Here is a 27,922-nt window from a genome sequence, read left to right as displayed (position 1 = left end):
AGTATTTCTCGTTTCTAATGGCTAATATTCCATTGTATACATAAACCACATCTTCTTTATCCATTCATCTTTCGATGGACACCGAGACTCCTTCCACAGTTTGGCTATTGTGGACGTTGCTACAAACGACCTTAATGTCTTAGCTTTTGCTGCTCCACTAGGCCTCCTCTGGGAGGCGATCCTCCCAGATCACCTTTATATTAAATCTCAAATCTGAGATCCTCTGACAAGCACTCAGAGCTTCCAGGCAACTTTTTAGTCCCCAGAACTTAAGCATGTACAACCAACAATCACAAGACAGCTGAGAACATCTAACATAAAAACCAAGAAAGTAGAGAGCAAAAAGAAGAAAGAGATCTTGTCACTCCACACCTACTGGATTGAGACTTCAGTGGTGGCTACTTTTTTCAGCAACCCTATCTTTTGCTACCTAACCCTCTTCCATGCTCCAATTCTTACCAGCTTCCTATAATACTCTTCACCCACCTTTTCCCTCTTCAGGCCTAGGGCTGGTAAATGGCTTTTTGTTGTCGCTAGCTTCTAGGAACCTTACAAACCCAAGCTGGTTTTCTTAATTGGTCTGGACATAATCTCTTCATTAAGTTATTCTCAGTTTAAACCCTTCTGAATGTACCAACTATTTTCTGCCAGGACTCTGACTGATAGAGTCATTGGCATCAGGAATGGTGTTTATTTCCTACCCTGTAGCATGCTTGAGTATTACTAAAGCATCTAGGGTGCTTGCTTACTTGACGCTTGCCATGCCCAGTTAGAATAATAGCAGCGATGTAATGGGCCAGTGTAATCTTTTAAGAGAAATCAAAATAATTAGACTCCTTTCAGATTATATTATGATAGAGAAAAGGTAAATTGTCATGGTCCTAAAGTCAGACAATGATGGCATACTGCTGTCTCTTACAGATGAAGATGAATTGATTGGCATGAAAATAAAGCATTTTTTAAATCAATAAATGCATATTAGCTCCCAGAGGCTATGCTGATAACACTCAGTAAGGATACCATGTCTGAAACAGCACTTCTAAATTGCATCCCATGTAATAAAATTTATAAGAATCCAGTTATTCTCTGAAAGCCATCTGTTTCCTCACTAGCCAAAAGAGAATTTAAATGGGAGCATGGTATAAATCACCACCCCTACGTCTTTCAAATCTTCTATCATGGCACAGATCTCTGCAATTACCCCAAGAATGTAGCATATGTTTTCAACTAGTAGAAAAAATATTGTGTCGTTCCTCTCAGAACACACAAGTCTGGAAACCAAAGGTAGATTAGCCCCTTACAATATTATACTTAATAAATCATTTGCATAATTTTTGCTTCTTATCCTGGCAACCTTGGGCTTGCTGGGTTTGGATCCTAGTGACCCACGGAGCAATGCTTCTACTAGGGAATGTAGTCATGATTTTCTTAGGAAGCTCAGAGTGCAATTTGGCCATTTTAGGTTCTCATACATTAGAGATACATGTATTTGATTTCAGTGCCTAACAAAACGAATGTCTTCCATAGAATATTTTGAATTGGACCTAGAGTACTAAATGCCTATAGTACAAAAACATCTTTAAAAACCCAGTGGTAAAAAAAAAAAAGATAAAAAAAAATAAAAACCCAGTGGTAAATGTAAAGTTACATATTTTGAAAAATATTAAGGAACAAATAGTACAGAGATGAATGTCCATGTTAATAGTACAGAATGAATGTCCATGTTAATATTGAAACAATACAAGGAAGCTACTGTGAAACAAATACTTTCTAAGATTCCTGGTAAAAGAGTAAATTGGAATACATCTCTGCAGAACTATTTGGGAATATATACCTGACACAGAGGTTGATGGTTATGGCTCAAAGGCCAAATACAGCACACAGGCCATTTTTGTATACCCTGTGAGCTAAGAATGGGTTTTGCATTTCTTTCATTTTTAAAGGAAAGGAAGGAGAAGGAGGGGCTGGGAGTGAGAATAAGAGAGGAGGAGAAAGAAAAGCAGCGACAGAGCCCTTCTGGCCTGCAAAGTCAAAAATATTTACTATCGGTCTCTTTACACAAAAATTTTGCTGACTTCCATTCTAAAAGGTTACACATGTTCTATCCTTTAACCAATAATGGTTTGTGTGCATCTGTCCTGGTAGAAAAATAATTTTGTTAATCAAGATCTATTACAAAGTGATATTAGGGGTGCCTGGGTGACTAACTGGGTTAAGAATCCAACTCTTGATTTTGGCTCAGGTCACAATCCTGCAGTCATGAGATGAGCCTCACATCAGGCTCCATGCTTAGTGTGGAGTCAATTTGAGAGTCTCTTCCTCTCCATTTGCCCTTTCCCTTGCTCATGCTCTCTCTCTCTCTCTCTCTCTCTCTCTCTCTCTAAAATAATTAGGTGAATATTTAAAAAAAAAGGGGATAAGATGTCTATCAAAGTACAACTTATGAAAGTAAAAGGTGAGAAACTCAATGCCATAAATACCGCATAGATCCTTACTATTAACATTATTTCCCTTGGTTTGGTGCTGAATTAGACACCATGGACAGCCAAAAGGAAGAATGGCACAGGACTCCCATTTCTCCAGAGGGTTCGCTTTTAAGTTCAAATGGATGGTTCATACTTTACTGTATTCATTTTGAAATATTTTCGTTGTTTTTCATTCACCCTTCAAACTATAATATGCCCCCAAACAAAACAAAAAACAACAATAAAAAACCTAAGCCACCAAAATGATTTTCATATTTTCACACAGAATATTAGAAGAGTCGGGATCTTTCCATAATGCTTTGTTCAGCTAAATCACAATATTTTATTTTCCTTTATACGGTGAATTTACTTGGTGAAACATAAAATTAACTCTAATCATCTTCAATTTGGTGACTTATTTTTCCATTTTATCAAAATCTGGAAATTGCCTTCTTTCCTGAGGGGATTGCTATTATCTCAAATGTGATTATGCTATGTCCAGGGACTACTGTTTTATCAGAAAACACAGCTCTAATTTAAAATGCACGTCAGTAGAAAAATCAATTTACTAAAAGAAAATTAACTTCATAGGCAAATCTTTCAGGAAAGCAACTGATCCAAAAGTGAACTAAATCTATACTAAGAGTAGAACTGAATTCATTATATGTTTTTCAGTCAAGAAGAACTTATCACTATATTCCAGTTCATGATAAACATTCTCCGGAATGATTCCACTAAACAAATAATAGAATAGGAACTTTTTTTTTCTTTCTAAGAAATTATAAATAATCACAAGACTGTCAATAATGGCTTCCAAAGAGTGAGGAAGACTGATTGAATTATATTGCACTAACAAGTATTTCAGGGGTAATATTTTTCCTGTGGGTTTACATTTTGTTTACCTACATAGAAGTGGACTTCCTTGCCAAATTTTCACAATTTGTCATTTAAAATAATAGTATGAGCCACTGCAGTGACTTGCCACTGATGAATGGAGGCACAAAATAATTTATTTTCTCTTACTTTATTTGAAATGACAGTCCTAGCTATCAGTGAGAGGGATATAGAAAATTCCTAGGGAAAGCCACAACCACTCTAGTACAAGGTTAGGGGAGAAAGACATTTGAGTGGATTCAGCACAATTGAAACAGGAGATACACCCAAGATGGCTCCAGCCATTCAGAATGAAAGGAAATAAAAACATATTTAATAGGGAAACTGGTAACATACATCAATCTATTCCTGCAGTAATTAATTCCAGATAGTTTAATTCTAAAATAATTTCACAATTTGCAATGGAATCAAGGATAGTATAAATTAACTGAAAAGAGAAAATAGTAAAGGAAAAAAATGGATAATTGAAGATAAATTAGGAAAGATGCTACTTGGTTGGAGGGATTTGAAGCTGTTTTTCTTGTAGCTTTTTTTTTTTTAATTTCTATTTTCTTTTAAGATGTTATTTATTTGAGAGAGAGAGAGAGAGCACCAGTTGGGGGAAAGGCAGAGGGAGGAGAAGCAGGCTCCCTACTTAGCAGGGAGCCCAACGAGGGGCTTAATCCCCAGACTCCCAAGATCATGACCTGAGCTGAAGGCAGATGCTTAACCAACTGAGCCACCCAGGCACCCCTCATTTCTATTTTCAAAACATTGCCAATTTGAATCTTACTATTTGCACCATTAAAAAAAAAAAGGCAAGAAGAATGTTGAAATCCCATTGTGAAGGCTTCCATGATGAGCAGAAGTTAGACTGACCCTCTCCGTGGGTTCTAAGAGATGGTGGAGGCAGGATTTTGTAAGCTGGGGAGCTGTCTTCAAACATCAAGTACATGCTCTGACCTGAGGACCAGTAAAGGATAGTTTCCCACTTCCTGGATACTGGGGACCAAAAACTGAAAGGTTAACATTAAACATTTTTATTATGATTCTAATGACTATAGGCCAGATGCTGTGGGAGCTCTGGATATTTCATTGTCAAATGGAGATATGCTCCCACTGGGGAGGTGTGGGAGGCAGAGGTCACCCCCAGAATTAGAAAGAGAGACTTTCTCTGGGCCATTTTGACCTCCTCAAACCAGGAAGAGGCAAAAAAATGGGGGGCGGGGTTATGATTAATAGGTAGCATACTTTATCCTATTAAAGGGAAACAGAATCACTGGGGATTCACTGAGATATAAGAGGAGTCTGAGGACAGGTTAGCAGAAGACTCTCATGATGTTACCTAATCTGGACTGTTGAGGATTCAGACCTCTCAAAAGTAAAGGTTTGTCCCTGCCCTCCCCTCCTCCCCATGAAAACCTCAAAGCAGCTAAAATGCTGGCTAAAGGCAAGAATAACTTGAAATGAGTAATGAATGGGAGAAAGCACAGTTTATGGCCTCGCAATTAGGTGGATAAACAGGGAGTCTTACCTGACCTTATATTTTCTTACATAATATTGGGATATCTAGAGATTGACAAATTACTTTTCTGTTTTCTCTTTCAATGGATACTATTTACTTTCTCTTCTTTTTCTTCCAGTCATTTAGTTTACATCAGTGCATCATAAACACAAAAAGGCCAAGCAATGAGAATACCAAACTTCTCATTTGGCATTGCCTCGGTGGCTTAAAACAAAAGGGTGGGGGGCAGCTTTGTTTGACCTGCACTTAATTTTGGAAAAATGTCTAAATCTCATTATCTGAATCTATCAGCCTTCAAAGGAATCTAGAATTGTGCTCACTTCGGCAGCACATATACAAAGGCATTTAGAATCTTACAGGAGCATCCTCAGATCCTCCATCTTACCAAATCCAGTGGCTAAGTCTCAGGCCTTGTCCCATGAAACCTTGCAGTAGTATCAGGCACAGTTGAACACACTTTTAGTTTCCTTGCCATTCCTTTCTAGAAACCACTTCCTCAACACTCTCCAACTCTTCCTCCTACTTCACTGCTCATTCCTCAGTCACCTCAGTGGCTTCTCATCTTCCCTATTTCTAAATCAAGGTTCTTAACCTTGGTACTGCTGACACTGTGGCTAGATGATTCTCCATTGTGGAAAGATGTTCTGTTAGTGGCATCTCTGGCCTCTACTCACTCCTTACTGGGAGCACCTCTTCCTCCTCACCAGCCAGTTGTGACAACTAAAAAATGTCTCCAGACATTGCTATATGTTACCTAGCTGAGAACCAGGGCTCTAGATGTTTCAGCCCTTCAAAAATCTGTCCTGTGCCCCCTTCTCCTCTCCATCTTCACTTACTTCCTTGGTCATCTTATTCAATCTCAAAGTTTGGGGGGTTTTTTTGAAGATTTTATTTATTTATTCATGAGAGACACAGAGAGAGGCAGAGACATAGGCAGAGGAAGGAGAGGCAGGCTCTATGCAGGGAGCCCTATGCGGGACTCGATCCCGTAACTCCAGGACCACATCCTGAGCCAAAGGCAGATGCTCAACCACTGAGCCACCCAGGTGTCCCAATCTCAAAGTTTTAAATACCACCTAAATTCTAGTGACTTCTACATTAATCCATCCACCCGGACCTCTTTCCCATCTCACACAGGCACTGGCTGCTCAGTACATGGCTGTTAGGCATCCTAAACTCTTCGATTTCCCCCCATCCTTGCCCCTTCCTCAGTCTTTCATCAATATTCACTCTGTTTCTAAGATTAGAAACCTTGGGTCCTCTCCTTCTCTAGCATTCCACATACACTTTATAAATAAGACCTGTGTGCTCTACCACCAAATAGTATCCCAAATCTGACCATTTGGCATACTGCTAGCTCCAAGTCTGAGACACTATCTACTCTCATCTGACAAACTGAAATAATCCCCCAGCTCTTCTCCCTTCTTCCACCCCTATCTCCTATAGATGCATGGGATCTTGTAAAAATCTCACAATGTTCCTCAGATCAAAATCCTGCTAAGCTTTCCATCCCAGTTAAGAAAAAATAAATAAATAAAATAAAATAAAAAAAAAACACGGCAATTCCTGGCCTTAAAAAAAAGGCTAATCACCTAATCTGACTCTGACCCCATCTACCTCTTTCTCCACCTCCTACCTTCTCCCTTATTCCATGCATTCCTGCCACCTCAACTTTCTTGCTGTTCTGTGAATAAAACAACGTCACTCCAGCTTCTGGTGTTTACATTGGTGTTTCCTGTGCTAGAATTCTGTCTCTCCAATTATCACATGACTGATTTCTTGGCATCCTCATCAATGTAACAAAAAAAACCCAGAAGAGATATGAAACTCCATCAGATAACTAAATAGTTGCTGCTTTCGTAGAAGTTTTTGAGAGGAGGGAAAAACCACATAGAGCTAAAATATATGCTGAAACCATTAGTAAGGGTGAATCATCTATGTTTCCCTTAATTCCCACAAGTAGAGAAGGGAGATAATGGCATACAAGAAGAAAGGAAATGACTTCAAAGATCTGTTTATAAGAGAATGAGATTATCTTTCTTTGCTCTTCAAGAAGAGCTTGAATGATGAAATTATGAGATTACCACTTGGAAGACACTTGAAGAGTCTCTGTCATTAATAAAACATTACTTTTATTTTCAAATTTCCTAACTCTGCTATTGAATGATTAAGCAAAGACAGGCCTGAAGATACTGAAGATAGAAAAAGAAAAAAAAAAGGTGAAAGGATAAAAAAGATCTCTATATAACAAAACCTTCCCAACCATCCAAATTCCTCTCCCCACTCTTTATGAAAGGTCAACTGACAGCACTTGGCTCCTGACATGTAACTATATCCTGTGTTCCTCTTTTGATGTCCTCACTGAGAGGGATTTAACTGCCCTTTCTTTGATCCATTAGATGGTCACTTCAAAGAGACCCCAAAGAAACAGCATTTGCCCAAAGAACTCCCCTGTCTTAGTAAATCCAGGCAAAACCCAAAAAGCAATTCATTCTAAATTTCACACATTATTGTCTTTCGCCCCTGTGAGTGACCTCAGCCTACAATATTGATTACCACTCTGCTTCCCAATATGAATCCTTCAATCAATCCTCTCCCAGAAAAGGGGAACAGAGTTATCTAGTCTAATGCCCCAAGACCTATGATTTGCCCAAGAAGAAACCAAACAACCTAGCAAACTTGTCATAACTTTAAATCATTCACAATCCATTTCCTATCCAAAAGTCAAAGATGGAAAGATCCACAGTCCATCTAGAGTATGCTTCAAGACTTTACTGGATAAAGATGGGTTCTTAGTTTAAAAGCCAAAGTACTTAAGCATCTTATTAAATTAACAAACATCTCTTGACTACTCTAACATGTAAATCAGATTTGTGAGGTCCCTGTGAATGATGACATACAAGTCCATGATAGTTTCTATAATTTTTCTAAGACTTTAGTGGATAAATGGGCAAAGGGAAAATAAGATAAATCACCATACCAGTGAGTATGAAGAAATGTTCAACATCACTAGTCATGAGAGATGCAAGTCAAAAGAGCAATAAAATACAACATTTCCCCCATCAAATCAGAAAGATTAAACCTTAAGAACATGCAACGTTGGTAAAAGAGCAGGAAAACAGGCACTCCACTCTAAAAAAGCTAGACAGCACCTATCATGTTTACTAAGTTAGTCACATCGTACCTGGACATGGTAAGTTCCCACTAAATATTTGCTGAATAAATTTAAAAAATCAGTGCATGGATACTGTGCTGATGAGTGTATGCCAAATAAAATTTAGAGGAATAATTTCATAGCATTGAAATACAAATAGTAGTTACACTTTTAACACTTTCTTCTTCTAAGAATCCACTATAAAGGAACAGACTATGCAAAAATGTTTGTTAATTATTAAAACACTGAAAAATCACAAACAAGCCAAGTGTCCAAAATTAGGTAAATAATAGTAATGGGTGGATAGTTCTCTGGACAGAATAGTTCACAATAATTAAAATAAGATTTATAAAATGTTTGAAGATATGGGAAAAGGTTTAACCTGTTAAGTCAAAAATTATGTATTTACATGAATATAAAGATTTTATTTAAGCATAGTAAAAAAAATTGACCATAAATATATATTTTAATAGTAAGTTTTCCATGGGTAATGATAATAGACAGTTTTGTTTTCTTCTATCTTTATAAATCTCTCTATATGTTTCCATAATGGCCATAAAATACTTTTGTAATTAAAAAAAGGTAAAATTCTGTATTAATAGAATAGAAAGTTTACCTTCTGAGGAGGGGTTTTCTGTCACACACCCTAAATAACATCAATAAGGTATGACTACTATCTGTCTTTGTATAGCACCTACAATAATAATTATTCAGAGTAAATGAGATAATACACATGAATAAGTGCTAGGTAATTATAAACTGCTATTCAAATGTTAGTTTTAAATTTTTTATGCTATGTCATTTCTTACTTTATATTTATTTCTGATGTCATACTTCCCTCCTATTCCATGAACTGTTTCATTTCTGTGTTTTCTATGGTGCTTTGCATATGCCTTCTACAAATTACACTGATTTTTTAATGTATGTTGCAAAAGGCCTCTCATCCTATACAAGTAATTTAAAATATGAAAAGACTTCAAAGGACCCTGAGAAATGCAAACCAAAACACAATGAAGTATCACTTCATATCCACTAAGATGGCAAAATCAAAAAGGTGGATAATAATAAATGTTGACAAGGATGTGGAGAAACTGGAATTCTTACACATTGCCGGTAGGGATGTAAAATGGTACAACGGGTTTTGGAAAACAACCTAGTGTTTCCTCAAAAGGCTAAATATAGAATGATAATATGACCCAGCAGTTCCACTCCTAGGTATGTACCCAAGAGAAATGAAAACACATGTCCACATCAAAACTTGTACATAAACATACATTGTAGCATTATCCGTAATAGCCAAAAGGTAGAGACAACCCAGATCTCCATCTACTTATGAATAGATTAACCAAAAGTGCTATATGTGTATGGTGGAATATTTTTTGGCAATAAAAAGGATAAATCTTGAAGACATTCTGCTAAGTAAAAGAAACCAGTTACAGATACCATCTATTGATGATTCTATTTTAACGGAAATGTCCAGACAGGCAAATCGACAGAGGCAGAAGGTAACTTAGTGTTTACCTAGGGCTGGAGAGAACTGAGAAATGGTGAGTGACTGCTAATGAGAGTTGTGTTTTTAAGGAGGATAATGAAATGTTCAAAAATTGATTGTGGTGATAGTTGCACATCTCTGTGAATTTAGCAAAAACCATTGAATTATACATTTTAAATGGGTGAATTGTATGGCATATGTATTGCATCTCCATAAAGCTGTTCTGCTCTTTTTTTAAAGACCCTGTGAGTTAACCATTTCATGTAAGTTGGTAGTATTATATATTGGTGTCATTTTTTGGGAAGAACAGCACAGACAAAATATTCACATATCTTTATTTCTTATATTTCTACAAATTTAAATAAATTATTTTTTTAAGATTTTAGTTTATTTATTTGAGGAGGAGCATAAGCGGGGCAGGAAGGTTGGAGGGCAGAGGGAGAAAGAGAAGCAGACTCACTGCTTAGCATGGAGCCCAAGACCCCGAGATCATGACCTGAGTTGAAGGCAGATGCTTAATTGAGTCATCCAGGTGCCTCCTAAAGAAATTATTTAAAAGAGACAAAAAACTAGGTGTTTAAAGATGCCAACCACAGTACTTTCTATTAGTTTCAACTTGGAAACAATTTAAATGTCTAACAATGGATTTAACATTTTGATTCATCTACATGACAGAAGATAATCATCCATTAAAATCATAAAACTGTAGTTAGTAAGCTTATAGAGAAATATAAAAAGTTTCAAAAAATCATAGGTAGGTAAGGAAGTATATAAAGTATAAAATAAATGACCTTAGTCATTTAAAACACCTATCTCTAAGAAAAGAACTGACGTGGTTGGATTGTGGAAGATTTTTATTGTCATCTTTTTGTTTTCTGTAGCAGTTTTCTTATATGATCCTTTTAATTTAAAAAAATTGAATTTGTTACTGCTCCATTAAACAAGTAGTAAGCACAGCAATCCAATAAAATGAAAAGGTTCCCTGGAGATGCCTAAAGGAAGAACACTGGGTACATGTGGGGAAGAACTTCAGGCACCGGTCTTAATTTAAACTCCATCACAAAAAAACACTGATGATATCAGAGGCAACAAGGTGGTCACCAAAACTCCAGGTCAGTAAGTGACTGGCAGGTTTTTCTCCCAGTACTGGTCAAGTACATGGTAACCAGCAACCATTGCTGCTCAGTCTATACAAGCTGAAGATATTGTCCTTGTTCTAGAACTCATACCCAAAAGTTAAGTAATCACATTATCTTTAATTAATACTTAAGTAATAGGAGTATATAGACAGATGCCAAGAGTGTGGTTTTCTAGGAAGTGATGTGACAAGGGCAAGAAATGAAAGACCATTCAGAGCAGAGATCTGAGGGTTCCAGCTACTGTGTTCACACTGTCAGAAAGGCTCAGCTTCCACGTTACAGCTGCCCTCAGCAGTGTGGGTGGTCAAGGAATGAGTCAAAGGGAGAGTGGTGCTAATACAACCCTCCAATTTATTAGGTACTTTGACAAGAGAGAGTGTGTCTTTTTTCACAGTGCCTCTGCATATACAGGGGATGAAGAGACAAAATCCTTACAAGTAAAGTAGAATCAAAATGTCTAATACCCTCAAGACCTACGTACCTCTAAATACATTACATCTCAAAAGCAATGGTGTAACTCGGATGCCTTGCTCCAGAGCTTGACCTGTGTACTATGTCATCATTTGTTAATGGATCACTTACTTTCTGACATAGGGTTCCCTGAAGGGACAGCAGGCTCCTTGACATGGATTCAATCAAGTTCCATGTAGGAGTTAAGCAAAATTAGTATAGTAGAAAGTTTGAATCCTGTAATGTTTTCAACTATCCAAGTCCCTTAACCTTTAAATTAGTAGTTAATAAAAATGAAGCAAAACTGTGAAGCTGGTGAAATTTAAGATCCCTCCAATTTACCCATTAAAAAGTTTATCGTTTAATACTCATTCAAAAAGGTACATGAACCTCTATGTTCACGGCAGCATTATTTACAACAGCCAAGATAAGGAAGCAGTCTAACTTTCCACTGAAAGTGGAATGGATAAAGATGTGGTACACACAGTAGAATAAAACTCAGTCATGAGTTTTATTTTGTCATCTATAGCAACATGGATGGACCTAGAGGGTATCATGCTAAGTGTAATAAGGCAGACAAAAAAAGGCAAATACCTTATGATTTCATTTTTATGTGAAATCTAAAAAACAAAACAAATGAACAAACCCACAAACAACTAAACAACAACAATAAAGAAAGAAAAGAAAAGAAACAGACTCATAAATACAAAGAACAAACATGGCTGCCAGAGAAAAGTGGGATGGGAGATAAGTGTGAATGGGCTTAAGAGGTACAGATTTCTAGTTATAAAATAATTCATAGGGATCAGAAGTACAGCATAGGGACTATAATCAATAATCTTGTAATAACTTTGTATGGTGACAGGTGCTAACTACATCGATTATGGTGAGCACTTGTAATGTTCATAATCGTCAAATCACTATGTTGTGTACTAAAACTAACACAATACTACATGTCACCTCTATTTCAATTATTAAAAATTTATAAATAGGGACACTTGGGTGGCTGAGTGGTTGAGCATTTGCCTTTGGCTCAGGATGTGATCCCGAAGTCCTGGGAGCCTGCTTCTCCCTCTGCCTGTGTCTCTGCCTCTCTCTCTGTGTCTCTCATGAATAAATAAATAAAATCTTTTTTAAAATCTATAAATAAAAATGTTCTCAAGTTAAAAATATTTTTATTCTTCATTATTAAGTCAGAATTTTCTTACATTGAGGATTTAGAAGATATTTATGAGTAGAAGAAGAAACAGTCAGCCAAAGCCCCCATATTCAGGGATGAATACTATGTACTTTTGTTCTAGTCTTTCTTTTGTGACACAATTTCTGTTGTCATACTCCAGTCGATACCTGGGCTCCTGCAAAAAAATGGAAAAATCACCCTACATCAATACACTGAGGTCCCTTCCTCTACAGCCCACCTCATACCCCAAGTTCAATAGCGCCACTGTCTCCATTCTGTTACCCTTCTTCCCCTCCTAGACAGGATAGGATAATACCACCCCCCAACCACAAACACAGATTTACTGTCCTGCTCTGACCACTGCGGATGTGATTTCGGATGCTCCCTGTCAGAGCGGGTCCCACGGCCAGGGCAGTTCCTCCAGCCCTGATTCCTCCCAGACCATCCCCTTCTAGTTCAGGTCCCTGATGTAGCACCATATTTCAAAGAGAACTTGCTGTAATAATAAAACCCTGACCAAAAACTGCTTCTACTGTCCCTTTAATTATTCTCCTTACACTTTCACCCACAAGTGTGGCCCAACGGGTAAGCAGCCAGGGTCTGCTCCTTAGTCCAGGAATGGCTCAGGTCCCACAAGTCCAAGTCCAGGTCAAGCTCCTCCCATGTGAGCTCTCCTCAGATGGTCTCCTAAACTGGTTTCCTACCTCTTTTCTACCTTCCTGCTCTTTACATAGTTTTGTTCAGAATGTCAGCCTGGCTTCCCTCTGAAACTGCTCTGCCCTGGGCAGTCTGTAGTGATGCTCTGCAGATGATGATAGGAGGCTCCACACCCTCTGCCCAGTCCATCCCTGGTGGGTATTCCCTCTGTGAGCCCCTGCTTGTCCTAGGAGGAAGAATTAAGCAGCTCAGGACTCTAAGCAAAGTATTTTAAGAATCTGGTTGTTTTTTTTTAAAGATCTTATTTATTTATCCATGAAAGACAGAGAGAGGCAGAGACAGAGGCAGAGGGAGAAGCAGGCTCCCTGCAGGGAGCCTGATGTGGGACTGGATCCCGGGACTCCCAGGATCACGCCCTGAGCTGAAGGCAGACGCTCAACCCCTGAGCCACCCAGGTGCCCCATATCCTAAGAGTCTTAACTGCGGGGCAGTGATAGAAGAAGAAATAATTGGACTCTCACTTTCTGAACTTAAATATAAATACACAGAAAGAAAAATCTGAATGTTTGCCAAGAAATTTTCACAAAGGAGTTGAACATGCAATGTGCAATGACTAGATTTCTAGAAGCCCGTCTCTGTCACATCTGTGCCTTTTCTGGAACAAGTCACTGTTGGTTCAACCATTTGACTCATCCAGCTGCTTGTTTGTGTACACCACAAGAATACCACGCAAACGTGAGCGTCTCCTTGCCTCATAACCAAAGCACTTAAGATTTCCTTCCCCTGCCACATGATCAACAGTGCTCTTTTCTTCGGCACAGCCAGTAAAGAAAAAGGAATGGTTGCTACCATGTTTCACTTGAGCTAGAAAGTCTGTATTTCTCATTGCCTGGATGCATGAATGTATGCCCCAAATGCCCACAAAGCACCATAATTAAAAGAAAGAAAACAATCCTACTTTAAAAGATGATAAATGTAAGATCTTCGACTTCTAGAAATTATTTCATTTTTCTCCCTTATTTCACCTCTCCACGTTTGACTGGAAAGATGTAAACATCTCCATAGTTAATGTTCAGCCACCCACTGAAAAGTTTAGGGCTCAGGTCACCAAACATACCTTAGAAAGTATGTGACCTGTGCTCATCTTAAATTCAATGCATGATCAGTGTATTGATTTAACAAGTAATATTTACACTGTCATCAAAACTTCATTTAGCCATTTAATCAAAATACTGATTAAGCACCTAGTGTGCCAAGCACTGAATCATGTAAGACAAAGATAACCAAAAGAAGCCTTTGAGGAGTCCAGCATTCCAGAGGGAAAATGAAAAAGTAAATAAATTTCTTGTTAGTGTACAATAAAGGAGAGGAATAAGGAGCACAAGTACCTAAGGCAGTCCCAAGGGGAGTGGTTGGGATTGGCATTGGGGTCTGGGATGGGATACTTCACAGGATAAATAATACTTGATACCAGAAGAATGAATAAGAGTTCAAATCAGAAGAGACATGTATGCATAAAAGAACATGTGTGCTCAACAGATGGCACGTGTTTCCATATGACTAGAACGAGGGCTGCTTATGGAAGAGTCAGGCAAGGGCCAGGCGGTTAAGGACGTGCATACAGCCTTGCTAAGGAGGCTGGATTTCATCCTCAAGTCACAGAAATATTTTGATCAGAGAGAGACTTGATGTCTTGCCAGCCCTCCCTACCACCTCCTCGACCCTGCCTTTTATTTTTATTTTATTTTTTTTTTAATTTTTATTTATGATAGTCACACACACAGAGAGAGAGAGAGAGAGAGGCAGAGACACAGGCAGAGGGAGAAGCAGGCTCCATGCACCGGGAGCCCGACGTGGGATTCGATCCCGGGTCTCCAGGATCGCGCCCTGGGCCAAAGGCAGGCGCCAAACCGCTGCGCCACCCAGGGATCCCTCGACCCTGCCTTTTAAATGCAAATGATTCTCCCACTAAGCCAGGAAGCAGAAGCATAGAATACCTGAAATACTGCTGTGGCCTGAACCTACAACTGCTTACCAGTTTTTCCTGCACCTATTGTTCTCTCTTATTCTTTGCCTCTCTAATCCCTAAATTATCCTCAGTTTTCATACTGCTGCTTCTGGCCATGTTTTTAGTTACCACTTAGGAGGTCCCTTCCCGCATTGCTGCTTGGTTCTTTACTCTTTGTGATCTAGTGATTTTTTTTTTTTTTTTTTTTAAGTAGGCTTAATATCCAGCACAGGGCTTGAACTCACAACTCTGAGATCAAGACCTGAGCTGAAATCAGGAGTCAGGCACTTAACCAACTGAGCCACCCAGGCACTCGGGCGCCCCACAGCTGATGATTTTATAGACTTAACTCAGGTTACAATGGCCCTCTACCAGCAGATTCGTTTGCATTGCTCTTCATTTCCACTAGATCCTCTCACACACCTGCTTGCAATAATAGTAACACTAAATTTCTCAGGTGGCTCTGGGCTGTGTGTTCATTTTCTTAAAGACAAATATAGGAAGACATAGGAAGACTAGAGATCTAATCATAAAAAAGGCATCCCAAATTTTAGCAATGTCCCTGATGTTTGGTTAGACCCATGATCTTCCTTAGCTCTAGTCCTTGAATTCCCATCTTACAGGAAAAAAACAAAAACAATGGAGACCTAGGTTAACTTTTTTACTGGAGTTCACTTACAGAGTCTGTAAGCCAAATTTTCCATCTGTTTGGAAAAACCCTCTAGCTATTTCAAAGTATCCTTGGCTCACATTAATTCTTGTTTCACCCAAGGGAAAAACATGGGAAAATCTAGATGTGCATTCAACCTCCCACAATTAAATTACTTCTGCTCACTCTTTGGCACTCCATTCCAAACTCTCCCAGCAAAACTGCCCATGATAAAGCAGTTGTAGAAGGGAAATTCATACTGAAGTCTAAACATGGTTATAAGCTGCAAAGATAAATAATACCAGATACGATTTTTTTTTCTCACGAAAGATACACAACAGTGGGAAATGTATAGGCCTTGGAGAGTCAGAAGTGTTACTCTACACATCCATTTGAGCAGGTTCTTTGTCATAAAGTAGAGATTCCCCAAGAGTTTTGTGAGAATTGAAATATATGAAACATTTAAGGTACTTTATATAGCACTCAATAAATGGTTGTTAATCTTTTATGACCACCAATATTATTGCTATTACTATCACAATCAATGAAATATGGAGCTAAAGTCAATGACCCACTTTAAACTGAGCTAATGGATGATCCTGCAGACACTGAGAAATATTCTACTTGAAATAAAGTTAGTCTCAGATCCAGGCATGTCACTTAGATATCAAGAGGAAAGGGTAAGTATAGCATGAGGAAAAAATAAAAGGTCTAGTTTGGGGAACATTCCAGTAGTCAAAGAGGACAAGTCTAAAAAAAAAAAAAAAAAAAAAAAAAAAGAGGACAAGTCTTTACTAGTAGAGTTTCTGGATGACTACTGCAGGAAAAACTGTTGTTTTTGTTAAAAATTTTTATTTATTTATTCATGAGAGACACAGAGAGAGAGAGAGAGAGAGGAGCAGGCTCCATGCAGGACTCGATCCCCAGTCTCCAGGATCACGCCCTGGGCTGAAGGCAGCACTAAACTGCTGAGCCACCCAGACTGCCCAAAATCTGTTTTAACTATTGAGTGTTGGCAAAGAACTTACTCCCCTCTACCATCTCTAAGCACTCCCCAACCCCCACTCCAAAAAGCAGAATGAAAACACATCCAGGTGCCACTGCTAGAAGCTATACGCCCTCAGATTCTGGCAATAACAACAAACATGTTTGTAATTTCCTGCCATAAAGAAGACAATGTAGAAATCCTGCATCTTTGTGAGAGTAATTTAAAATTTGAAAGTTACAGAAACCATAGGTGCATTTTGATAACTGGCATTTTGAGAAATACAGGTGCAGTGAGATTTACAAGGTACATTCATTTCTTAGAGTATTCTTACTTAACTAGGGTATGCTACTGAACAGCTTCTCCCCCACGAAAATTATTTAATCTTGACATCTGCTGTTGGAAGATCTCAACTATGGATTGAACTCAATGTTTGTTCCTTGCTCCTCAATAAATTTGTTGAGCCCACCTCAGAATAAAAACAGATACAAAAAACTAATAGATATACAGAACAAGAAATTAAAGTTAAAAAATGTTCTGCTGTGATTCCAGTAAGTAAACAACATTAATTTCTGATATGTGCTTCACCTACACCTACTAAGGAGATAGTTATCATATTGCAAACTGCATTTTTGTACCATTTTGATGAGACAGAAAGGGCACACTACTTTATCTCCTTAAAGGAAGAACCACTATAGCAAACAATGGTTGTAAAACATACTGAGGGCCATATAACAAATTAGTGGTTGACTATAAAGAAAAAAATTCAGACTTACCCTGTACTCAAATGCCTCTTCTTTATCTAGGCTAAGTTACTGGTGATGGGATGGGTAGTAGGGAAAGGGAATAATACCCTCCTCTATGTTCCTAGAAAGAAAATCTTTGTTTCCTCAAATCGAAATAATGATATGATGTGTTGTGAATTTGGACAGACTTTTTCTGATTCTGATTTTTGTCATAAAATGAAATTATATGAATTCTGAGCAAATGTGAATACATGCTCATGTGTCTCCTTAATGCTTTTAAATCTCAAAACATAGCTTACAAACTTAAAATTATTTGACTCCTTGCCCAATTCCTTCATGGGAAACTTTAGCTTCTTCTGTTTTAATTACAAGTTCCCACTAAGCAATTAAAACTTAAGGAATTCTCTTATTTGCTTTATTAATGACTTTCACCACAGTTTAATATCCAGTCTTTTTGGAACCATTGATTATACCCTCTGCAAACAAAGAGATTCTCAAAGGCATACTAAGAAGTCCATCTAAAAGTTTAGGACAAACTAGAAAAAGAAAGATTACAGCTTCAAATGAGCACCAGCAAATAGAAAGAAATGAGAGAGTAAAAAAATGTCAATGTCTCCTTTAAGGCTGTAATTAATTTATCTTACATAACTTATTCTCCTAGGTAATTTATCTAATATGAATATAAAGTTAGAAGGTGTTTACCTCCTTGCCACAAAAACTTCTTTTTTAAAAAGATTTATTTATTTATTTGAGAGAGGAAGAGAGAGAGAGAGAGTGCACGAGCAGAGGGAGGGGCAAAGGGAGAGAAGGTGGTGGGGAGCAGACTCTCTGCTGAGTAGGGAGCCCAACATGAGAGGCTCCATCCCAAGACCCTGAGATCATGACCTGAGCCAAAACGAAGAGTCCAAGAGTCAGGCTTAACTAACTGAGCCACCCAGGTGCCCCACAATAACTTGTTTAATAGGAATGAGGGACAGTTCTTATAAGAAAGAAGAAGCCATAAATTGTTCTCTCTAGCATCCCAGTAATGTCCATATTATATATTAAATGCAAAGAATATTATTTAAATAATATCCCTACTAACAGTTAAACACAACACATTTTTACCTACTTTGACTACTTTGACTAATATTTCTTGATATTAATAATAGCATTTTATTACATCAACCTATCTCTGAAGAACTATAACGAAACTGTATTTTGAAAGTACGATTAGTCACACTCATACTCCAAAGTCCTTATGATGAAAATCTCTTTAATGAAGATTATTCTTAAGCCTTCCTTTACAAAAAAAAATGAATAAATACACTAATCCTTAGGGTTTTTTCAACTTAATTGAATGAATATATTAATATTAGATGGTATAATTTTTAAAATTTGAGATCAGCAGCCCTGCAACTTATAATTGGAAGACACCTGAACAAACCCATCATTTGTCAAAAAATGACCTTTCACCAAGAATTTTACTTCCATGGTTCAGCCTTAGAAAACCAGCAAAAGGATGCAAGCATGGGCTTTGGCTTTCAAGCTTACCTTCCTCTGGGGCTATTGACCTCCTGTGTCGGCACTTCCAAATCTTGGGAACTGAAATTGGCTGCCCGTGTCTGGGGTTATAGTAGTAGTAGGCACCCATGGTGCCAAAGGGTGGGGAGCCTGCGGCAAACATGGTGGATTCTCAGGACAGCTTGAGAAGAAGGAACGTGTCAAGGATGTATTTCCCTGGCTCCATCACAGGAGCCAACTGGTACAGTGCCACCTGGGAAGAGACTCCACCACACATTAATGAGTCAACCTTCCGTATGCACAGTGGGCCAGACAGGTTTCACCACTTTACAATCATATGAATGATAAAACTTTTGAAAAAAATACACAGTATTCTTTAAGAGCTTCTTTTCATTGTCTTCTTTCAGAGACTAGGGAAAGTGATCGCTTTGCTTTTCAAAAGATGTTTTCAGTTAAATACAGAAACTTAAAATTTTTTTAATTTTAATTTTTTGAATCATCTCTCAAAATCAAATCCTCCCATTCTAAAAACTAATGATTCTATTATATCTATCTTCAAAATGTGTTAGGGATTTTATTTCCAGATTTTGAAAGCCAATTTCCTTCCTTGTCCCTATAAAATGATCTCCATCACTACATTCAGTCTCAGAAGTAAACTCGGACTATGAAAAAACCACTGTATAATTATCTTAATGAGACTTTGTGTTTATGTTACATCTTTTATCTAAAGAGCTCAAAGCATTTTGCTAGCATGATCTTATTAAGCCTCATAACAACCCACTCAAGAATGTGATGGTAGGGCTTATACTATCAATTTTAATAGGTGGGGAAACTAAGAGATTAGTGATTATATGACTCAATTTGAGGTCACAATGCTAGCTGAAGGCACAGTTTGATTCAGGACTCTGAACTCTCTTTCCAAGGACATACCCAATTGACCAACAGAGAACTTCATATTGAAATGAGAATTTGTTTTCAACTCCTCAGGAAAAAAAAAAAAATCTGGTTTTTATCCTAATGCTTTATAAAACATAAAAATAAGGCAAGTAAAAATTATTTTATGTTCTCAAATTATGGCACATATGCTGAAGACAGCAGATGTGCTAACTGCAGTCATCACTTTATCTTCTTCCTTATCCTTTCCAAAGACCACCACTATCTAACCATCAATGGATCAGGCCAGGCAGTGCTCACACTGTCCATACAGAATGGCTAGCCAGTGTACTTTTTCTGTGCACCAAGAGGAAAGAGATTTTCATTGCTGGCAATCCTAGACATGTTCATTGTAAGATATTCAAACAATATGGAGTTGTACAATGCAAAAGTGAAAAGATCTCACATTAGCACCTCCTGAGGTGACCCCGTTAGATGTAGAAATGGATGAATACACACATGTAGTGATACCAGACAATATTTTGCAGCTTATTCTGATTCCCTTTTCCTTTTCCAATATTTTTTGGTCAATGCTCCTTGTCAGTTCATTTATATTAACAGCAATTTCTCTTATGAACTGCAGTAAATATTCTTGTATGTTTGGCTTTAAGAGTTTTTAAACATTTCTTTTGGATCTACTTCTATCTTTTAAAAAAAATTATTTGAAAGAGAGAGCATAAACAGAAGGAGAGGGAGAAGCAGACTCATCACTGAGCAGGGAGCCTGACTTCAGGGATCAGTCCTGGAACCCTTAGATCACAACCTGAGCTGACGGCAGACTCTTAACCAACTGAGCCACTCGGGTGCCCTTGGATATACATACATTTCCTGCTTTCAAGGAGCTGACAGTATAGTCAGAACCACAGACAAAGAAAATTAAAAATGAAGAATAATACTCTGGAAGTGCAGGAAAGCGTTCCTGGAGACTTCTATAGTTAATTATACAGAGAAACAAACAGAAAAAAAAATAAAAAAATAAGATAAATAAAATAAAAACCCACCTTGCTGGCAGAATGAATTGCAATGCTTTTTTTCATGCGACACCTAAAAGGTTTTGAAAATCTTCACCAAAAAAAGAAAATAAGCTGAGAAGACTTATTCTTAATCATTCTTGTCATATTCCAATTCTATTTGTTTCTATCCCAATTTAAAATGTTATGTTTGCTAAATTCAAGTAACCAAGTAACTGTACTCTTCCATAAGAAAGTTTTTTTTAAAAAAAAATCCAGTTATTTATTAAGAATTTTCTTCCAAAAAGTACATGCCATAGTGGGAAGGGAAGGTAGTTCAGAATAGGTTGTATATTCATTTTAGATAGTGCACATTAGTCATTCTTTAAATGCTATCCCACAGCACGTTTCATGTATGCCTTATAGGCATCCTGATTGTATAAAACACAGCATGATAAATAGTCAGGATACATCCTGACATCACCTTCTAAATAGTTCCACTCAATAATCCACCAATATTAGAATCTAACAGTCACTGATGACATACAATGTGAGAAAGAGAAACCTTAATGTCTGTGTCCAATCCTTAAGTGCTGAATTAACTCATGCAGGCCTGTCCCACAAGAAGTATGCCCCTCTAAAGAGTAGAAAATTAGGGTCTTTGTCCTGATTGCTGCCATCATCTTGCTACGTAATCTGAAAGGAGAAGGAACTTCCTATATCTTACTTACTATATGTGGGGATGGTAGAAGGTTGACATAGTACAGGTTATCCAATCTTACTAAGGGACACTAAAATTTATTTAGCATATGCTACGTGCCAGACATGAACTAAAAGCTTTACAGATGTTGCTCAAAACATCCAGTTATATAGTTACCATTAATGTCACTTACAAGTGAAAAGATAGGCCAAGAGAGGTTAAACAATCCGCCCTTGCTTGCACAACTCAATGGGTTTAGACCATAGCCTTTCCACTAAGACTCAAATTTTGGAATCATCTAGGATACCTCTCTTTCTCTTAATGCCAGATGGTTAAGCTGTGTGGGTCTATTTGGACAATGTTTTTCATATCTATCCTTTTCTTTCTATCAACTTCAATCATCACCAACTGACTTTCCTTTTTCTAGTCTCTTGCCACCCTTTATGCGACTACTGTCTGGTTAATCTTCCTGCATCATTGCTAGGATCATATCACTCCTCTGCTCAAAAGTCTTCCATGGCTATTTTTGTGGTCTATTACATTAGGTAAACAGTCTTTCTGGCATTCAAACCTGGCATTCAAGGCCCCCTACAACCTAATAGTATACACATTTAATTCAATCCAAATTCCTTAAATGAATACATGACATAAAACTAATGCTGTGTGTGGCAAGTATTCCGCAAAGTTATGTCATAGCATATTAAGTGTTGATCATGTCTTCAAGAGATAAATAATAAGATCTAGAATCTGTCTATCCCAGAAGTAAAAAAAAATAAATCTAACATACCTGGGCAGGAGATGTGGTGAAGGTTGTTGGTCAAGCAAAGGTAGCTATTTAATGGGATATGTGCTTTGACACAGACTTAGATATCCAAGAGAGAAACATCCCTTCCATGACTCTCTATCCCAATATCAACATACTTCTTCCTCCATTTGGCCTTCTGGCCCCACTGAAGAAATGTGGTTAGAACTCTCTTTGTTGAAAGTGACAGAAATCCAGCTAACCTGCCTTAAGAACATGGAATTTATTAGCTCATACAACCCAAAAGTCCAAGGCATGGGCATGGCTGGATGTAGGTACTCAAGTGATATAAAGAATCTCTCTACATCTTTCAGCTTTCTTTCCCCTTGTGGAGTCAAAGTGATCTAGTACAGCTTCAGAATTATGCCCTTCTAGCTTTTGTAATCATAGCTACTAAGAAAGTGTCCCAACTGTTCTAGCGAAAGACCCAGGAACCACTCTCCACAGAATAACTTGGAAATGTGGTCACCAAGTGGTGATGTGATGTGAAATCCCATTGTCCAGTCCTAGATCACATGACTACTTCTAGATCCAGGAGATCAGCCTCATCCTTATCACAAGTAAGAAAGTGAGAGGTGGTTACTCAAAGGCAAAATAGGGTACTATTGCCAGATAAAGGACAATTAATTCCATGTGGTTTGAAAAAGCATTGAAGCCCACTGTTAAGAAGTTCTGATATATAGAAATAAGATGGGGGTAGTCAGTGGGGTGCCAGGTGGTTCAGTGGGTTAAGCCTCTGACTCTTGATTTTGGCTCAGGTCATGGCCTCAGGGTGAGATCAAGCCCCTTGCTGTTGGGCTCTGTGCTCAGTGGAGCATCTGCTGGGCAAGGGTTGGATAGAGAGGAAGCAGGAGGACACCGTGGGCAAGTGGCCCGACAGAGCAGCACAGGGTGCTCAGAAAAAATGTAGAGCCTTGAGACCCAGAGTTTGGCAGAGAAGCAAAGTGCAAGATGAAGCTACAAAGGAAGCTGGGCACAGACGGTAGAGAGTAGTGCCTATAATGTCTAATATTTTTTCAAGACAGGCCAACTCTACATCTCTTCTGACCTGCAGGGTATTTATATGATCTGTAGTCAATGTTATCATATATCAGCCTCCAAAACTCACTGAGAAAGTCCCACAAATTTAGCTGAGGATTCTTACACTTGTGCTTCTCCTGCAGTAGGCCAGAGAGAGAAAGACAAGAGGGAGGGAATAGGTTGAAGAAAGAGAGCTGCAAGTTCTGGCAGCATGCCCAGACTGGAGACAGCATAGCAGACAGGAAGACAGGGCAAAAAAAAAAAAAACAAAAAAAAAAAACCCAGCAGTGTAGGTTGCAAGTTAGAGCAGAAACCAGAGAAGGAGAGGAAGACAAAATTACTAGAACCACCAATCTGCAGGGCTATGAAACCTGAACTCTCCTAGATGCGCCTTCCCGGTGACTCCTTTGGCTCTGAAATTTTGGGAAGAAAAACTGATACCCATAAATAACTGTGGCCATGTAACTGCAAAGTAGGATAAATGCTTTTTTGATTAAAGGGCAGAGTGGCTTTTCTGACCAAGAAAGACTATGGCTGGCTGACTGCAAAGAGGATACATGCACAGTTACATACACAAGTCAGAGGAAAGCACAAGGTGCATGCTGCAAAAAGACACGCTGAGCATTAGGAGCTGGGTGGGGAGAGGCAGAGTCCTGCCCATTAGGAGCAAGGAGGAGATTGCCCCTCTCACCTTCCCTTGAGCAGTAAGGGGGTGAGGCTAGACCTGTTTTCCTTTATGGCTGTAATCTCAAAATAAATCAAATGGTTGGCTAGCTCATCCTTACCTAACCACAGATATCCACTAATTTTCAGTTATGCCATGGTTAATACTTCTCTGGGTTCAACTTGGATCCTAAGACCTTCCTACCAACTCAATTCTGCTTTCAGCTCAGGTCATGATGCTGGGGGTCCTGGGATCAAGCCCTGCATTGGGCTCCCTGCTCAGTGGAGAGTCTGCTTCTCCCTCTGAGCCCCTCTCCCCCCCACTTCCTGCTTGTGCTCTCTGTGCTTTCTCAAATAAGTAAATAGATAATCTTAAAAAAAAAGAAAGAAAGAAAGCCAAATGTGCAAGTGTCCTAAAAAGCTACTCAAGCAGCATAATATTTGAAATGAAAATATTTTCAACCCAGCTCCATTCCAACCAAAGCCTCCTTCTCATCTATTTGACCAAAAATAGAGCCAGTCCCACTCCCCACCCCCGGAAGTAAAACTTCCTCCTCAGAGGCTATCCCCAGCCCAAGCTGTGACTTCAGAAAGGTTTTGTGGTAGTGGTGTTGATGCAGACAGCGATGCCACAGCCACTAGCAGGGTCTGTGGAGAAGTAGGTGCAACAAATCCAAGGCCCTATCCCTAGGTCTCCCTGAAGGGCAACAAGGAGCTGTGCACTGAGGGATCCCATGCCTCTGCTCATTCTAGACGAGAGTTTGGAGACAGAAGGGGAAAAGGCAGCAACAGGACACGAGGCAGACAGAGACAATGGGAGGCAGAGATGGAGGTCTTGGCAGAATGCCCAGCCATGGAGGCAGGTCTGCAGACAGGAAGAAAAGACAGTAAGTGAGATGTAGGCTGCGGGCTTGTTGGAACAGAAACCAGGAATAAGGCAGGAATAAGGCAGAGGAGAGCACAGTGATGGGATGAGCAGAGAGGCCTGTCTGAAGCAGGATGGGGAAACCGGGAAAGCAAGCACCCGGACCTGAAAAAGGAGAGTAAAGAGCAGATTTGTAAACGACCAAGGAACATAATTCCTAACACCCTCAGAGAAAGGCAATCAGAAGCCGATCAGCTGAAAATTTGGCCATGACCATTGCTTAGATAAAAGCAGCAATGAGGGCTCTAATTCCTGAAGGATCCTAAAGATTCACTGGCCTCTATCTGTGCTCTCACAGCTCACCATTTGTTGGTCAGTGAAATTACTCTTTCCAAATCCTAACGGGAGAATTTACATTCCCAGGACGTTTCAAGGCCCAGGCATAAGGTACCTCACAGAAGGTATCGTGGTCATTACCCTGAGACATCATATTTTATGTAAAGACAATTTTCAAGCTCAAGTAACCCAACTCCCAGTGAGAAAAGCAGTTAGGCAACACCAGAACACAATTAGCTACCAGAATTTTGGAGCAAGAAGTGAAATCGTTCAGTGAAATCTGGAAATTCTAGGCTATTAACAAATGTCTTAAATATAAAAAATCTGTCTTTTTTTTTAACAAGAAAAGATTAGTAAATAGCTAATCTTAACTCAGCTGAAATAAATCTAATCTTAACTGAGCTAAAATAAATCTGAGGCTGGACTAGCAGTGTGCCCAAATAACCAAGGGAGATTTTAGAGCTTTGTCAATACCTGAGCCCTCTCTTATTACAAAAGTGAAATATTTCCTATTTCTAACATACCTTTGAAATGACAGGTTGAACTGGCATTTTCTGATGTCTACTTCATGGCATGCATTATATTAGACACCCCCATATGCATGACCTCACCCAGTGTCACAACCACCTACTGCAGTAGGTGTTATTATCCCAGTTTGACAGACGAGGAGACTGATGTCAGGGGTGGCCATGCAGTTGGGCACTGGCAGAGCCAAGGTACGGGCCCAGAGCTTTGACTCCCAGTCTGGTGCATTCTGTAAGATACCAGACTGTCTTTGTTATTCAGACCTCTGGCTGGAAAGGAGTGGACGGATATCCCAAAGGTAGGATGCGAGAATGTAAATATCTTCTTATTCATCTACAAGCACATCAAATACTTCACAATCAAAATATGTAAAGAGTAATGTAATGGACGGAATTGTGTTCCTCTAAAATCCATATGTTGAAGCCCTAACCCCCAGTACCTCAGAATATGACTGCATGCGGAGATAGGGCCTTTAAAAAAAGTTCTTAAGTTTATTTTTTTAAGTTTATTTATTTGCTTGTTTATTTAAGTCATCTCTACACCCAACGTGGAGTGCAAACTCATGACCCTGAGATGAAGAGTCGCATGCTCTTCCAACTGAGCCAGCCGGGCACCCCAAGATGCAATTCAGTTTAAATGAGGCCGTTTGGATGGGCCCTTATCTATCTGGTTGATATTTTTACATAGAGGGATTAAGACACACCATGGGTATACGAGTGCAGAGAGAGGCGACGGTATGAAAAGGCAACAAGAGGGCAGCCATCCGAGCTGAGAAGAGAAGGCACAGAGGAGGTGCTGGCACCTTGATCATAGACTTCCTGTCTCCAGAACTGTGAGAGAAATCAATATCTGCTGTTTAGGCTGTGCAGGCTGTGGTAATTCCTTATAGTCACCTGAGCAGCCTAATACAAGTCCTGACAGACTAATACAAGGTGCCAAGTACTACACTGAGTGCAAGAATGTTACAGTAAGTCAGACAGGGCCTCTTTTCTCAAGAGTTTGCAGTCTTGTAGAAGAGATTTGGAAGCAAAAAAGCAATTAGAATATGGCACGGTAAGTGCTGCAAAAAGGTAAGTGCAGAGCACTATGGGGCACACAAGAAGAAAAGACTGCAGGGAGCTCGATGTGGGGCTCGATCCCAGGACCCTGAGATCAAGACCTGAGTCAAAGGCAGACAGACACTTAACCAACTGAGCGACCCAGGCATCCCAGGCAGTTTTTATTTAGTTGTTTTAAAAATAATTCAAAGCAAATAAGTTTGCTTCCAAGGGTTTCTGTAATGATAGGTATATGTAAATTTTCCATAATGAAATATATTAGTTGTTTTAAAAATAATTCAAAGCAAATAAGTTTGCTTCCAAGGGTTTCTGTAATGATAGGTATATGTAAAATTTCCATAATGAAATATATAAGAATATATGTCATGTCAAATGAATTTTTTCTAAAAGAGAAGAAGATATTTATTCTAGAAGGCTTAGAAAGTTATCTGATTCTTTCTACCATGCTGTCGTTCTTCCAGTATTTGCAATGACGGTTGGTCGAAAAGAGCAAACAAGATATCTGTAAAAATAGTATAAATTATAAAGAAGTTGTAATTTGATGAGGATGAAGATGGTTACTGTTTTTATGGACTTATATGGTGCTCTCTCTGAACAAATCAATGTTGTTGAAGATGGAAATAGGTTTTGAAAAATCTCTAATCACAACTGACCTTCAGTATATTTGTTCACCATGGGTCACATTCAGGTTGGCTCCTATGGGGCAGGGATCACATCACCGTATATTCCATGTGATTTCTCATAGATTGTGAACAGAATACACAAGGGCAAGTCCTCACCTCAAGAGGTATCCTTCACGCACACATCTATCAGCATGAGTTTTATAGAGGCAGACGCTAATATCACTACAGGCAACTGCCTGGGTGGCCACTGGGTCAGGGCATCAGGGAATTGATGAAGGTGGCAGCCAAGAGCATAGAAAAGTAGGGGAAATGCAGTCAACACTTACTAGAAATAGGCCCTCTGGGGGTCCTCCATCTCAAGTTACAGAAATGCCTCACCCGCCACTAAGTGTTGCTTAAATAATATGTGAGAAAAGTTCTTTCAGATCGTGGGAGAAAGATACAGATTAAATGAAGCCTGTTATCAAGGCTGCCTAGACCTGCCTAGACCCTCTCTATAAGAATGGAAAAAAAAAAAAAAAAAAGAATGGAAATAAAGACATCCAGGTCCTAGGAAGAGCCCTGGAATGCCCTATGCCACCCAGGGCAATCCTTCAGACCAGTTAGCAAGGGATCAGAAAT

At 38.9% G+C, this 27,922-nt stretch overlaps 1 protein-coding gene across 32 annotated transcripts in view; it reads right to left on the bottom strand.

Annotated features, from left to right (window-relative positions):
• Positions 1-27,922, bottom strand: part of FMN1 (formin 1) — a 433,864-nt gene that overhangs the window by 337,642 nt on the left and 68,300 nt on the right. For 2 of the 32 annotated variants that reach the window (XM_072808326.1, XM_072808329.1), the window contains one exon: positions 12,334-12,453. The exons of 27 other annotated variants lie outside the window; for them this stretch is intronic. Coding sequence is in view for 3 of the 5 variants with exons in the window: in XM_072808324.1 (XP_072664425.1) it covers positions 13,005-13,161 (157 nt within the window). In the remaining 2 variants the exon portion in view is untranslated. Of the gene's footprint in view, positions 1-12,284; positions 12,454-12,982; positions 13,162-27,922 lie in introns of those variants that run through there. 3 more of the 32 variants (XM_072808324.1, XM_072808327.1, XM_072808332.1) reach the window with 3 other exon arrangements.

The sequence above is a fragment of the Canis lupus genome, chromosome 32 (genome assembly GCF_048164855.1).
Source record: "Canis lupus baileyi chromosome 32, mCanLup2.hap1, whole genome shotgun sequence".
Lineage (NCBI taxonomy): Eukaryota > Metazoa > Chordata > Mammalia > Carnivora > Canidae > Canis > Canis lupus.
This window is presented reverse-complemented; position numbering and strand designations above follow the sequence as displayed.